At 45.3% G+C, this 15,498-nt stretch overlaps 1 protein-coding gene across 1 annotated transcript in view; it reads left to right on the forward strand.

Moving 5' to 3' along the window:
* Window positions 1-1,208: 1,208 nt before the first annotated feature.
* The window catches only part of LOC137623103 (CXXC motif containing zinc binding protein), a 55,319-nt gene continuing 41,029 nt past the window's right edge, over window positions 1,209-15,498 (forward strand). The window contains exon 1 of the mRNA XM_068353768.1: window positions 1,209-1,365. Within this exon, the coding sequence (XP_068209869.1) occupies window positions 1,360-1,365 (6 nt within the window). The 5' untranslated portion in view covers window positions 1,209-1,359. The remainder of the gene's footprint in view (window positions 1,366-15,498) is intronic.

A 15,498-nucleotide genomic window follows, 5' to 3' on the forward strand; every position in this document is an offset into this window, starting at 1 on the left:
TTCCACATTCTCCTCTGTCCTCATACACCTGACAACACTTGAGATTACCTAACAATTCTTCACGTAAGGGGTTAACTACTGCACTGTAATTGTTTAGTGGCTACTTTCCTCTTGGTAAAAGTAGAAGGGATTCTTTAGCTATGGTAAGCAGCTCTTCTACGATAAGGGCACTCCAAAATCAAACTATTGTTCTCTAGTCAAGGGTTGTGCCATATCCTCTGTACCATGGTCTTCCATTGTCTTGGATTAGAATTTTCTTGCCTGTGGGTACACTCGCACCCTATTTTATCTTGTTTCTCTTCCTCATGGGTTTTCAAGTGTTTTTTATAGTTTATATACGAAAGATCAAAGTTAATGTTGTTATTGTTCTTAAAATATTTAATTGCCCCTTCCCCATGTCTTTTGAGGCTTTCTTTACTTCTCTTAGTGTTACGTTTCATTATTTCTATTGGTGAAGTTATTTCTTATATCCTATTGTATAGAAATCCTCTGCAATTTTTATCACTTCACCTCTATAACTGTAGGATAGAATATGAAAGAAACATGCAATAGTGAATTGGCTTTAACAAATAGTGATGCAAGTTCTAACAATTGGTATACGTAAATCTGCCAATGAAAATTTAAACTATCACATACGATCACTTTTACTGATAAGTCTGCAGTTATCCCAAGATGAAAACCCATGGTGTAAATGTTGTTTATGTGTAATACTTTGACAAAAAGGAAAACGCTGAGCTATTAAAACATCAATATAAAACGGACTACAATTAATAGGCCTATAATGTCGTTTAAACATTCGCCTGTGAAACAAATCTCCCCAAAAACAAGAGATTTTGCAGTCATTTTCTAGGCTATTATTTATTATTAAATTGATAAGATCTGCCGTTTATTAAATAGATTTTACGGAAAAATAATTATGTCATTGCCTGCACTTTGTACTTTATACAACTTAGCTCATAGGAACAGATAACAAGTGAAAGAACTAGAAAAAACAAATTGAAACGCACATATGCTACCTCTCAGGAATGAAAAAATGTACAAGCACAAAAAAATAAGAATACGTTGCTATAGAAGGGCAGCTAGATTTTTTTTTCACATTTCAAAAGTTATGTAGAGAATATATTTACGATAGGGAAGACTACCAAAAGCACAAGGTTCAATAAATAAATTAGAAAAAGAAAAAAAAGAACACGCAATCGCAAGCAAAAGAGAACGAACGAGGGAGCCGATTCAACGGCAACGAAAATTACTACTACTGATACTTGTGTTGCTTACTGCTTACTACTACATGTCTTTTTGCACTCTGTGAAAACTGTAATATTATCCAGTTTCGGCAAATTGTCATTTAATTTGTCAGCGATGCCGGTAACTAATTCATTATGATATTTTTTAATTAACATATTAACTAGATGTGCGTGCCTCTGTAGAATTTAGCTCGCTGTCACGTGACACATGTCTTCTACTGACATGAAGTCTAATTTAATCTCGTTGAAATCGCATTTTAATGGTCTTAATTGAATTTACAGACGGGCTGTTTGAACATTAAACAAGGGGCATATAGTAGTTTTCTAAAAAAAAAAAAAATGCTATTGTATAGTCAGTTCTTTTTAGTGAGGCAGATATGCACCGACTCGCAACGGTGCCCTTTTGCTCAGAAGAGTTTCGTGATTGCTGATTGGTTAGAGTCACCTTGTCCAACCAATCGGCGATCAGGAAACTTCTCCGAGCTAGAAGGGCACTACCCCTGCAAGTCTGTGCAAATCTGCCTCACTAAAAAGAATTGACCTTTAGTTGGTTGGGACAGACGGGGTGTAATATTTCATAAGTTATGACTGAAAAACACATTTTAAATTGTAACTGAACGAGAACAATACCTAACCTAACCTAACCTAACCTATGACCTTGATTCTTATATACACACTTACTGTTGGATGTCGTATCCCCCATTAGATCCCAGTAGCCTTACCTTACCCTAAGGCTGTCTCAATCCTGTGTTTGTTTCCCAACTGGCTGTATTCCTGGAAAGGTAACATTAAATTCTATGTCGTAAATCGTAACTAGCTTCATAATTATGTATTTCATACCATTAAAAACGGTAACGGTTTTATTATAGTTACGGATGGATAAAGCTTTTCTGTTTAAAAAAACGGGTGATTCCTGTATAAAAACATCCGTTTTCTTCGAAAAGTACACTTATTTTCACGGCAAATGTAACTAACTTATTTATCTAAGCAATAATAATCAATGGGGTTAGCAAGCACTGCTCAGCATGTACCACTTGCCAGTACATAGGAGCTTTATGTTTTTCTTTTTACGCGAGTGTACGGCAGAGCAAAAGGCATTTTATTTCTAAAATACAGTAAAGTTTTACTGTATTACAGATTCTAATTTCGAACAGAAAATATATGTTTTTCTGTAGTAAACAACGTGATTTGACCGAATTTGACCTTCATTTCAACCGCAAACCAACAGAACAACCAATTCGACTAACTTTAAGTAGCCGAACTGGTTGCTGTTATTACGGATGAAATGAAGGTGAAAACCGGTTTAATCATGTTATTTTCTACAGGAAAACATATTTTTCAATATTAAACTTAGCCGGTGATCATATAAGCTGTCAGCTCTGCTGCCCGACAGAAAAACCTAAGAACAAAATACGCCAGCGATCGCTATACAGGTGGGGGTGTACATCAACTGCGCCATCTGTCGAGCAGGTACTCAAGTACTCCATGTCAACACAGAACCAATTTTCTCTCTGTCGTGCCACTGGCAAGACCTACTAAATACGCTGTTACTAACTGGATTTGTTTTCACAACTATTTGGTGAAGTACACTATTCTAGTTTTGAGCTTTCGCTATGCAGGGGTTTTATCTTCATCTCAAAACTTGAACTCGTTTTGGATAGATTTAATTATGTGACAAAGAGAGTATGGACTCTCTTTCACTTTTAAATGGCCGACCCTTCCCTTAGACGGAAGTGTGTTTAGGTTTTTATTAATTTTGCTTAACACGTTATAGATCTATATATTTTATATCTCTCCGCTTTTATTAGGCCTCTTCGATTAACTTTCCATTTATTATAAACATATAAAAATAAATTTTTATGTTTTGTTTATATGCGACCTTTCCTGATAGTAGGCGGTCCTAACTTGGAACCGAAGTTAATCAACGTTGAGCCCGTTATATCGTATTTAGCCTTTAAAGAATTTAAAACTTTTTAAATTTAATGTTTTATGAAAGAATTTCTTTGATAGTCTCGTACTGTTTTCAAAGATGAACTAACGTTTAGTTTTTAGACTACGCAGTTGTTGACGTTCAGGACGTTCAACATGCGCTCTATCGTTACGATAGAGAGAGAGTGTATCACGGTTTCACTTTGCAGTAAGAGTAAATCGATTCTGACGTTTCGTTCATTCTTTCTTAGCTTAAATGGTTTAAATTCTAAATTAAAGGAACTTTTTATTTGGAAAATCTTTCAGTTTTTTCCTTTAGCCAAATAACATGTTTTGACGATATATAATTGGGCTCTTCTCTCAGGTGCGAAATCAAGAGAGAAAGAGAGAGAGAGATAGAGACGGAGGGAGAGAGAGGAGAGAAAACGTTCCGTTCAAGCGGGTAACGTTGTTCTCGTGTTACTCTCCTCCCTAGTCGCTGTACGGGGAAGAAGGTAAAACGTTTCTCGTACTGTTTTCAAAGATGAACTAACGTTTAGTTTTTAGACTACGCAGTTGTTGACGTTCAGGACGTTCAACATGCGCTCTATCGTTACGATAGAGAGAGAGTGTATCACGGTTTCACTTTGCAGTAAGAGTAAATCGATTCTGACGTTTCGTTCATTCTTTCTTAGCTTAAATGGTTTAAATTCTAAATTAAAGGAACTTTTTATTTGGAAAATCTTTCAGTTTTTTCCTTTAGCCAAATAACATGTTTTGACGATATATAATTGGGCTCTTCTCTCAGGTGCGAAATCAAGAGAGAAAGAGAGAGAGAGAGATAGAGACGGAGGGAGAGAGAGGAGAGAAAACGTTCCGTTCAAGCGGGTAACGTTGTTCTTGTGTTACTCTCCTCCCTAGTCGCTGTACGGGGAAGAAGGTAAAACGTTTCTAGGGTTTTATTCTTGTCCCCAGGCTATGTGTGGTGAGAGATTGTAAACGTAGTTTATTTGAACTAGTGTTTAGTCTCTTTCCCAGCCACTGAATTCTTTATCTTTATATATGTTTTCTGTTTTTGCTAGTATTAATGAGCTGCATTATACGACTGTTTTCGCAATTACTACCTTTTAATGAAGGGTAGAATTGCGTGTTTCAGGTAGAAATCAGTAAAAGTTTCGATTTCAGTGAAATAAGTGCAAAACAGAAAATCGAAGTGATAAAGTGATATGCGCAAAGTGTTACAGTGTTGCGTCCGAGGGTTCGTCTGTTCGTGCCTGTCGTTCACCTAGTCCGGGACCTCTTGCAAGCTCCCAAGCCCAGGGGAGAAGTAATGTCGAACGACTTATGGGTTCGTCAGGCCTTGATCAACGAACAGACGTTTTTTCCCTCCGTGGTTTCGGGCGTATCTACCCAAGATCGCCCCACCCACACAAAGACGAGAGAGCCCATTTACTTCTCGTCTGCGGAAGAGGTTTCTCGTAAGAAACCTTGGACCAAGGTCTCGCAGCTTATTAAGCGCAAGTCGGTCCCTTCCGCGCAAGTCCAACGGCCCAGGTGTAGCCACTGGGTCAGTTCGGACTCGCTGCAGTCTTCCGATGACTGCACACCTCCTAAGAGAGGCAAAGTGGTACCGCAACAGGCAGTAACACCGTCTGTTGCCGCACCTGCTGCTGTAGACCCTAAGTGGTCTTTGCTACAGTCTATGCAGACACAGTTAGCATCTTTTATGCAGGAGTATCGTGCGGAGAAGGTTGACGCTGCACCCGTTAGCCTACAACCAACCACGGTTGTGCGTACAGTAGACGCTGACGCTACCTGCTCCCGCACTCCGCCTGTGAGAGTTCCACCACCCATGCGCAGTGTACCCTGCCAGCCGCACGTTGACGTTCACAGACGCACGCTACCCTCCGTTGACGTTCGCGAGTTACCACAACAACAGGAGGGTGGAGTTAAGTTGCTTTGTTTTGACGCTGTGCGTCAACCTCCGCAACCCACTGTGGTTACCGCTACTCGCCCGCAGCAGACTAATCAGTCAGGAGTAGAGGCTTTGCTTCCCCACACAGCTATGGTTGTTGCCAGCTCACAGACTGTCAAGCAGTTACATGACGTTGCCTTCTGGTCTGCTACTAATGCACCAGTGCTGTATGTCCTCACGCACCTGTTGTGGTTGACAGTTCAGTTTTTGACAGTTCACAGACTGTCAAGCAGTTACATAACGTTGCCTTCTGGTCTGCTGCTAATGCACCAGTGAGACCCTCACTGAGATAACCTAGCTTTTATCTGACAAGGTTCCTGTAGATGAGAAAGTGCTGTTCTCCCTCCTACTGATATTCCTTTGAGGACTCTGTCATTTGGAGAGGAGCCTTAAGCTGCTTAGCCTCCTATGGACTTTAATTAAATCATGATGATTTTTTAAGGATCTTCGTCCGGATCTTGTAACTGCTGCTCCTCGTTCGCCTAACGTCAGAACTTACACTAGGCCTAACTACTTCGAAGCCGTTGTTGTTAAGCTAGTGCTCTCTCGCTCTCCTAGAGAGCGTTACGTTGGCTAGGCGACTGGTTTTTGCACCAGGAGGAGTTTTAGGGATACAGCCTTTGATTTCCCTTCTTTTAAACTGGCTTATAGAGCGAGAGTCTGTTAGGACACGAGAGAAGTTCTCGGCTTGGGAGTTCATGCCTCTGCCCAGATAGACTTCTCAATTCTGGTAGACTCGCCCTGGCGCCTAGCCAGGAGACGCTCCAAGTTGTTTACAGGTCAACTTCTCAACTTTTGTCGAGCCTTTGAAGTTTTGCTGTACTATTATGTCACACATAACAAGGCTTCCAGGGATGGTAAATGGTTCCGCCTCAGTCGCTAACCCCGTCTGTTGCCACACCTGCTCCCGTAGACCCTAAATGGGCTTTGCTGCAAGACATGCAGTCCAAGCTTGTGTCCTTGATAGAGGACTTAAATACGGAGAAGAACCTTCTGGCCAACAACCTTCCAACGGTTGGTTGTGCGCCCTGTTGACGCTGAGGTATCCTACTCGCGTCTGCCAGTTGAGGTGGTTCCTCCACCGATGCGACCCAGTGTGGGTTGCCAGTCGCACGTTGAAGTTAAGCGACGCTCGGAGGTGGTTGTTGACGTTCAGTGTGTCACAGGGAAGACGTTCAACAACCAGCAGAGGTGACTTGTTGTGACGCAGTGCGTCAACCTCAGCAACCCGGTAGGGTGTTGACTGCACAACCCAGACAGTCTAGACAGTTTCGGGTTGACGGTGTACTTCCTCGCGCACCCATGGTTGTTGACAGTTCACAGACTGTGCAGCAGTGCCATGATATTGCGTCCGGCTCCGTCACGCATCCACCAGTGCGACCGGATTCAGCGAGTCAGACGTTGCCCACTCCGTTGCCGTTTCCTCATCAGTTTCGGATGAGGAACCCTCTGATGAGGACGTTGCTGAACAAGACGATCAACCCCCAGCCCTGCTATCCATCCAGAAGATGCTGAAGAAGGAACGCTGCCCAGTCAGGCTGTGGATGAGTCTGGTAGGGACACTGTCATCCGTGGATCAATTTGTGTCACTAGGAAGACTACACCTCCGTCCTCTTCTATACCATCTAGCTTTTCACTGGAAAAAGGACAAGACGCTAGAAGCGGTCTCGATCCCGGTTTCCGGTAAGATAAAGTCTGGTCTGACTTGGTGAAAGGACTATATCAACCTTAGAGAGGGTCTTCCCCTGACTGTTCAGACTCCCAACCACGTTCTCTTCTCGGACGCATCGGACGTAGGCTGGGGTGCGACATTAGGCGGTAGGGAATGCTCGGGATTATGGAACTCGAGTCAAAGGACAATGCATTTCAACTGCAAGAAGCTACTGGCAGTACGTCTGACCTGGAAAAGCTTCAGGTCTCTCCTTCAAGGCAAAGTAGTGGAGGTGAACTCGGACAACACCACGGCTTTGGCGTACATCTCCAAGCAAGGAGGGACCTACTCTCTGACATGGTACGAGATCGCAAGGACCTCCTCACCTGGTCAAAAGGTCTAGACATTTCACTAGTAACGAGGTTCATCCAAGGCAACTTGAATGTCATGACAGATTGTCTCAGTCGGAAGGGACAAATAATTCCAACAGAATGGACCCTCCACAAGGATGTATGCAAGAGACTTTGGGCCACCTGGGGCCAGCCAACCATAGATCTCTTCGCAACCTCGATGACCAAGAGGCTCCCAATATTTTGCTCACCAATCCCGGACCCAGCAGCAGTTCATATAGATGCCTTTCTACTAGATTGGTCACATCTAGATCTATATGCATTCCCTCCGTTCAAGATTGTCAACAAGGTACTGCAGAAGTTCGCCTCTCACGAAGGGACAAGGTTGACGCTAGTTGCTTCCCTCTGGCCCGCGAGAGAATGGCTCACCGAGGTACTTCGATGGCTAGTAGACGTTCCCAGAACACTTCCCCTAAGGGTGGACCTTCTACGTCAGCCACGCGTAAAGAAGGTACACCAAGGCCTCCACGCTCTTCGTCTGACTGCCTTCAGACTATCGAAAGACTCTCGAGAGCTAGAGGCTTTTCGAAGGAGGCAACCAGAGCGATTGCTAGAGCAAGGAGAACATCCACCCTTAGAGTCTACCAATCGAAGTGGGAAATCTTCCGAAACTGGTGCAAGTCAGTATCCGTATCCTCGACCAGTACCTCTGTAACTCAAATAGCTGACTTTCTCTTATATCTGAGGAAAGAACGATCTCTTTCAGCTCCCACTATCAAGGGTTACAGAAGCATGTTGGCATCAGTCTTCCGTCACAGAGGCTTAGATCTTTCCAACAATAAAGATCTACAGGACCTCCTTAAGTCTTTTGAGACCACGAAGGAGCGTCGTTTGGTTACACCTGGTTGGAATTTAGACGTGGTACTAAGATTCCTTATGTCAGACAGGTTCGAACCGCTACAATCAGCCTCCCTGAAAGATCTCACCTTTAAGACTCTTTTCCTGATATGCTTAGCCACAGCTAAAAGAGTCAGTGAGATTCATGCCTTCAGCAAGAACATCGGATTCTCATCCGAAACGGCTACATGTTCTACAACTTGGTTTTCTAGCCAAACACGAGCTGCCTTCTCGGCCTTGACCAATATCGTTCGATATTCCAAACTTATCGTATGGTTGGAAATGAACTAGAAAGAGTCTTATGTCCTGTAAGAGCTCTTAAGTTCTATTTAAAAACCTTTACGAGGCCCGTCTGAAGCTTTATGGTGTTCAGTTAAGAATCCATCTTTGCCTATGTCAAAGAATGCTTTATCCTATTTTATCAGACTGTTAATACGAGAAGCTCATTCCCATCTGAGTGAGGAAGACCAAGCTTTGCTGAAGGTAAGGACACACGAAGTTAGAGCTGTCGCAACTTCCGTGGCCTTTGAACAAAATAGATCTCTGCAAAGTATAATCGACGCAACCTTTTGGAAAAGCAAATCAGTGTTCGCGTCTTTTTATCTTAAGAATGTCCAGTCTCTTTACGAGAACTGCTACACTCTGGGACCATTCGTAGCAACGAGTGCAGTAGTGGGTGAGGGCTCAACCACTACAATTCCCTAATTCCATAACCTTTTTTTAATCTTTCTCTTGAAATGTTTTATTATTGTTTTTGGGTTGTCCGGAAGGCTAAGAAGCCTTTCGCATCCTACTTGATTTGGCGGGTGGTCAAAGTCATTTCTTGAGAAGCGCCTAGATTAGAGGTTTTGATGAGGTCCTTTAGTATGGGTTGCAACCCTTCATACTTCAGCTCCTAGGAGTCGCTCAGCATCCTATGAGGATCGCGAGGTTCAGTAAGGAAGACGTACTTAAAAAGGCAGAGTAATTGTTCAAGTCGACTTCCTTACCAGGTACTTATTTATTTTATGTTTGTTATTTTGAATAACTGCTAAAATGAAATACAAAATACTTAGCTCATAATAATGTCAACATGTAATGCTGGTCTCTACCCACCCCCCTGGGTGTGAATCAGCTTATATGATCACCGGCTAAGTTTAATATTGAAAAATGTTATTTTTATTAATAAAATAAATTTTTGAGTATACTTACCCGGTGATCATATATTAAAGGACCCTCCCTTCCTCCCCAATAGAGACCCAGTGGGCCGAGGAGAAAATTGGTTCTGTGTTGACATGGAGTACTTGAGTACCTGCTCGACAGATGGCGCAGTTGATGTACACCCCCACCTGTATAGCGATCGCTGGCGTATTTTGTCCTTAGGTTTTTCTGTCGGGCAGCAGAGCTGACAGCTTATATGATCACCGGGTAAGTATATTCAAAAATTTATTTTATTAATAAAAATAACATATTTTCTGTTAAAATGTTTAAATATAATGTCTTTTAGGTAAAGTTTTACTGTATTACAAATTCTGATTTCGAACAGAAAATATATGTTTTCCTGTAGTAAATGTAAAATACCTTAAATACAGTATATCCCTTTTCTTAGACGGTCTAACAGGTCTTTGGTTTATTCGCTGTTGAAATGAAGGTCAAATTCAGTGAGAGCACATATACTTCAGGAAAAACTATTCTTCCTGTTCAATTGTTGTTCCGTCCGTAACTATAATTTTACCATGTAAACAACATATTTCCTATAAAGAAAATTGATTTAACAAGTATTGAGGAAGTTTATGCCTGTCCCAACAAACTACATTCATAGCCCCGATGCATGGGTAAAGTTATACTATTTAGAGTGCCTATGGCTTATCTCAAAGCAGGCAGCAAATGCCATATTAACTTAATTCCAAGCCTGAGTAGCATAGCAAAGTTCTTCATTATCATTTAGGCCTGTAAATTCCCTTGCAGCATACATAGTTATGCTTCTATTTTAGATTCAATAATAATAGGCATGACATTTAAAGATGGGTAACTTGAAAAGATGCGAACCTAATCTAGAATTTATTCTATCAGGTACATTGTTTGTAGATATGTTCATTTTAAACCTATAATCACATGCACTGGATAATGTAAACAATTTTGAGGAGGCCAATTGTCAGGTTTAAGAATATTTTTTTTTTTTAGGTAAATTAACTTTTTTCAATATTAATCTTACCCGTTGATCATGTAGCTGCAGCTCTGCTGCCCGACAGAAAAAACCTACGGGCGGAATACGCCAGCGATCGCTATACAGGTGGGGGTGTACATCAACAGCGCCATCTGTCGAGTAGGTACTCAAGTACTTCTTGTCAACAAAGAACCAATTTTCTCTCTGTCGTGCCACCGGCAAGACCTACTTGATACGCTGTTGTTTTCTGGAGTTGATTTTCACGTTATTTGGTGAAGTATTCTCTCTAGTTATTAGCTTTCGCTGTGCAGAAGTTATCCTCAATACTTTCTCACTTTCATTGATTAGATTTTGGATTATTTGTTGACGACTTGGATAGATTTTGGATTTCCCCCCTTTGACTAATTCAAGATGTCTGACCCTACTCAAGTCCCCAAGTACAGGAAGTGTAGCGCTAGGGACTGTTCTAGGCGTCTTCCGAAGGCCTCTATCGATCCGCACACCGTTTGTTCCAATTGTAGGGGTAAAGCCTGTCAATTGGAAGATCGATGTGAGGAATGCGCTGGGCTTTCGGAATTCGATTTTCAAGAATTCTTTAAGTATGCACGTAGGCTAGAGAAGGATAGGATCAGGAGGAGTTCGTCTCGCTCTATTGATTTTTCCTCTCCCCATGCCCCACAACCTATTCCTTCCCCTGTAGTGGTTACACCCGACCCTCCTACTAGCTCTCATCAACCTTCGATGGCGGATATGATGCGTGCCATTCAGGCTCTTGGTGAGAGAGTTGAGTCATTAGCGAATGACCGCAATCAACTCATGGCTGACGTCAGGGAGTTGAAAGATAAAAGTGCAGTGGGAAGTGAAGTGAGTGTCAGTGCAGTGAAAAGTGTCAGTGTTACGCATGAGGGTGCGTCTGTTCGTGCCTGTCGTCCTCCCAGTCCGGGACCTCTTGCAAGCTCCCAAGCCCAGGGGAGAAGCAATGTCGTACGACCAAAGGGTTCGACAGGCCTTGATCAGCGGACAGACGTTCCCTCCGTGGTTGAGGACGTATCTTGCCGAGATCGTCCCACCCACAAACAGACGAGTGAGCCCATTCATTCCTCGTCTGCGGAAGAAGTTTCTCGACAGAAACGCTGGACCAAGGTCTCACGACCTCTCAAGCGCAAGGTCCCTTCCGAGCGAGTCCAACGGCCCAGGTGTAGCCACTGGGTCAGTTCGGACTCGCCGCAGTCCTCCGAAGACTGCACACCTCCCAAGAGAGGTAGAGTGGTTCCGCAGCAGGCAATCACTCCGTCTGTTGCCGCACCAGCCGCTGTAGACCCTAAGTGGTCTTTACTGCAGTCTATGCAGACTCAGCTAGCTTCCTTCATGCAGGAGTATCGTGCTGAGAAGGTTGACGATGCACCCGTTAGCCTACAACCTGCCACGGTTGTGCGCCCAGCTGACACTGCGGCTGCCTGCTCCCACACTCCGGCTGTGAGAGCTCCACCACCTATGCGCAGTCGACCCTGCCAGACGCATGTTGACGTTAGCCGACGTGCGGCACCCTCCGTTGACGTGCGTGAGCTACCACATCAGCAGGAAGGTGGAGTCAAGCTGCCGTGTTTTGACGCGGTGCGTCAGTCTCCGCAACCCACGGTGGTCCCCACCACGCACCACCACTCCGCTTTGGTTGTTGCCAGCTCTCAGACTGACCAACAGCGGCATGATGTTGGATCCAGTGCAGCTACGCATGCACCCGTGCTGCCGGATTCAGCCGTTCAGCTTTTATCTCCTCCTTTGCCGCTTCCTCCTCAGCATTCGGATGAAGGAATCTCTGATGACGACGAAGCTGCGCATTTGGACGACCAACACTCCGACATAGATGAACCCAAGACTACGCCTCCCTCCTTAGACTTTAGGAAAGTCCTTGCCCTGTTTAAGGAGTTGTATCCGGACCAGTTTGTGTCTGCAGCTCCACGCTCACCTCCCTCTGAGTTCGCTTTGGGCATGCAGTCAGCAGCTCCTGCCTTTACGAAGCTCGTACTCGCTCGCTCGTCCAAGAGAGCTTTAAGGGTACTGGGAGAGTGGTTGCAGGCCAAGAAGCAACTTGGGAAGACATCCTTCATGTTTCCCCCGGCCAAGCTTGCTTCCAGATCTAGCGTCTGGTATGCCACGGGAGAGGTTCTCGGCTTGGGAGTTCCTGCCTCTGCCCAGGGCGACTTCTCAAGTCTGGTAGACTCTCCCCGCAGACTGGCTATGAGACGCTCCAAGATTTGCTGGACTTCTTCGGACATGGACCATCTTTTGAAGGGAGTTTTCCGTGCGTTCGAGATCTTTAACTTCCTGGACTGGTGTTTGGGAGCGTTGCGCAGGAAGACCTCCCCTTCGGATAAGGAATCTGCCATGCTCATCATGTCCTGCATGGACAAAGCCATACGGGATGGGTCTGGCGAGCTTGCGGCTTCTTTCGTGTCTGGAGTTGTCAAGAAGCGGGATCACCTTTGCTCCTTCTTGTCGGCGGGAGTCACCCCATGTCAGAAGTCAGAACTGATGTTTGCTCCGCTATCGAAGTGTCTCTTTCCTGAAGAGTTGATCAAGGGGATTGCCGCCTCGTTGATCCAGAAAGACACTCATGACCTGGTGGCGTCATCCGCACGTAAAGTCACAGCTTTACCTTCCGTGCCTAGACCTAGGATGGACACACCAGCGTCTAGGTTCATTCCGCCCTTTCGTGGCAGAACCTCCAGCAGAGGAGGTACTCGTGCCGTTAGTCAACGTGGCAACAAGAAGAAGGGTTCCAAGTTCTCTAAAGGCAGAGTCTGACTGCCACCTTCTTCAGACAGCAGTGGGAGCCAGGCTCAAGAACTACTGGCAGGCCTGGGAGAACAGGGGTGCAGACGCACAGTCTGTGAAGTTACTCAGAGAGGGGTACAGGATTCCATTCTTGCGCAAGCCCCCTCTAGCAACAACTCCCATCGACCTCTCTCCCAGGTACAGAGAGGAGGACAAGAGGCTAGCTTTACAGCAAGAGGTGTCTCTCTTGCTACAAAAGGGAGCGGTAGTCATAGTCCGGGACCATCAATCCCCGGGCTTCTACAACCGTCTCTTCTTAGTGGCGAAGAAGACAGGAGGGTGGAGACCGGTGCTAGACGTCAGTGCTCTAAATGTCTTTGTCACCAAGCAGACGTTCACCATGGAGACGACGAAGTCGGTTCTAGCATCGGTCAGGAAGGAAGACTGGATGGTCTCGTTAGACCTAAAGGACGCGTACTTTCACGTCCCCATCCACCCAGATTCCCAACCTTTTCTAAGGTTCGTTTTTGGGAAGGTGGTATACCAGTTCCAAGCCCTGTGCTTTGGCCTAAGCACGGCACCTCTAGTGTTTACCAAATTGATGAGGAATATTGCCAAATTCCTGCATTTAGCAGACATCAGAGCCTCCCTCTATTTGGACGACTGGCTTTTAAGAGCTGCGTCAAGTCGTCGCTGTCTGGAGAATCTAAAATGGACTCTGGATCTGACCAAGGAATTGGGTCTCCTGGTCAATATGGAAAAGTCCCAACTCGTCCCATCCCAAACTATAGTATATCTAGGTATGGAGATTCAGAGTCAAGCTTTTCGGGCTTTTCCGTCGGCCCCCAGAATCAGTCAAGCCCAAGAATGCATCCAGAGCATGCTGAAGAAGGACCGATGTTCAGTCAGACAGTGGATGAGTCTGATAGGGACGCTTTCATCGCTGGACCAGTTCATCGCGTTAGGGAGACTCCACCTCCGACCCCTTCAGTATCACCTAGCTGCTCACTGGAGAAAGGACATGACGCTAGAAGCGGTCTCGGTTCCTATCTCCGAGAAGATGAAGTCTGCACTGACTTGGTGGAAGAACAACATTCTGCTCAGGGAAGGTCTACCACTGGCTGTTCAGACCCCCGACCACCTTCTCTTCTCGGACGCATCGGACACGGGCTGGGGTGCGACACTGGACGGTCGGGAATGCTCGGGCACGTGGAATTCGGATCAAAGAGCACTGCACATCAACTGCAAGGAGCTACTGGCAGTTCATCTGGCCTTGAGAAGCTTCAAGTCCCTCCTTCTAGGCAAGGTGGTGGAAGTGAACTCCGACAACACCACAGCCTTGGCGTACATCTCCAAGCAAGGAGGGACTCATTCGATGACGTTGTTCGAGATCGCAAGGGACCTCCTCACCTGGTCAAGAGATCGAAACATATCTCTAGTAACGAGGTTCATTCAAGGCGACATGAATGTCATGGCAGACCGCCTCAGCCGGAAGGGTCAGATCATCCCAACAGAATGGACCCTTCACAAGAATGTTTGCAACAGACTATGGGCCTTGTGGGGTCAGCCCACCATAGATCTGTTCGCTACCTCGATGACCAAGAGGCTCCCAAATTATTGCTCACCGATTCCGGACCCAGCAGCAGTTCACATAGATGCCTTTCTTCTGGATTGGTCCCATCTAAACCTTTATGCGTTCCCCCCGTTCAAGATTGTCAACAAGGTACTGCAGAAGTTCGCCTCTCACGAAGGGACAAGGTTGACGTTGGTTGCTCCCCTCTGGCCCGCGAGAGAATGGTTCACCGAGGTACTGCAATGGCTAGTAGACGTTCCCAGGACTCTTCCTCTAAGAGTGGACCTTCTGCGTCAGCCGCATGTAAAGAAGGTACACCCAAGCCTCCACGCTCTTCGTCTGACTGCCTTCAGACTATCGAAAGACTCTCAAGAGCTAGAGGCTTTTCGAAGGAGGCAGCCAGAGCGATTGCCAGAGCAAGGAGGACATCCACTCTCAAGGTCTACCAGTCAAAATGGGAAGTCTTCCGAAGCTGGTGCAAGGCGAATTCAGTATCCTCAACCAGTACCTCTGTAACTCAGATAGCTGACTTCCTTTTACACCTAAGGAAGGTAAGATCCCTTTCAGCTCCTACGATCAAAGGTTACAGAAGCATGTTGGCAGCAGTCTTCCGCCACAGAGGCTTAGATCTTTCCAACAACAAAGATCTACAGGACCTCCTTAAGTCTTTTGAGACCTCGAAGGAGCGTCGGTTGGCCACACCAGGTTGGAACTTAGACGTGGTTTTAAGGTTCCTGATGTCAGCAAGGTTCGAACCGCTTCAATCAGCCTCTTTTAAAGATCTCACTTTGAAGACTCTTTTCCTCGTCTGCTTAGCAACAGCTAAAAGAGTCAGTGAGATACACGCCTTCAGCAGGAACATAGGATTTACATCTGAAACGGCTACATGTTCCTTACAGCTTGGTTTTTTAGCTAAAAACGAACTCCCTTCTCGTCCTTGGCCCAAATCGTTCGAGATTCCAAGTCTGTCCAGTTTGGT

Source organism: Palaemon carinicauda, chromosome 30 (assembly GCF_036898095.1).
Source record: "Palaemon carinicauda isolate YSFRI2023 chromosome 30, ASM3689809v2, whole genome shotgun sequence".
Taxonomy (NCBI): domain Eukaryota; kingdom Metazoa; phylum Arthropoda; class Malacostraca; order Decapoda; family Palaemonidae; genus Palaemon; species Palaemon carinicauda.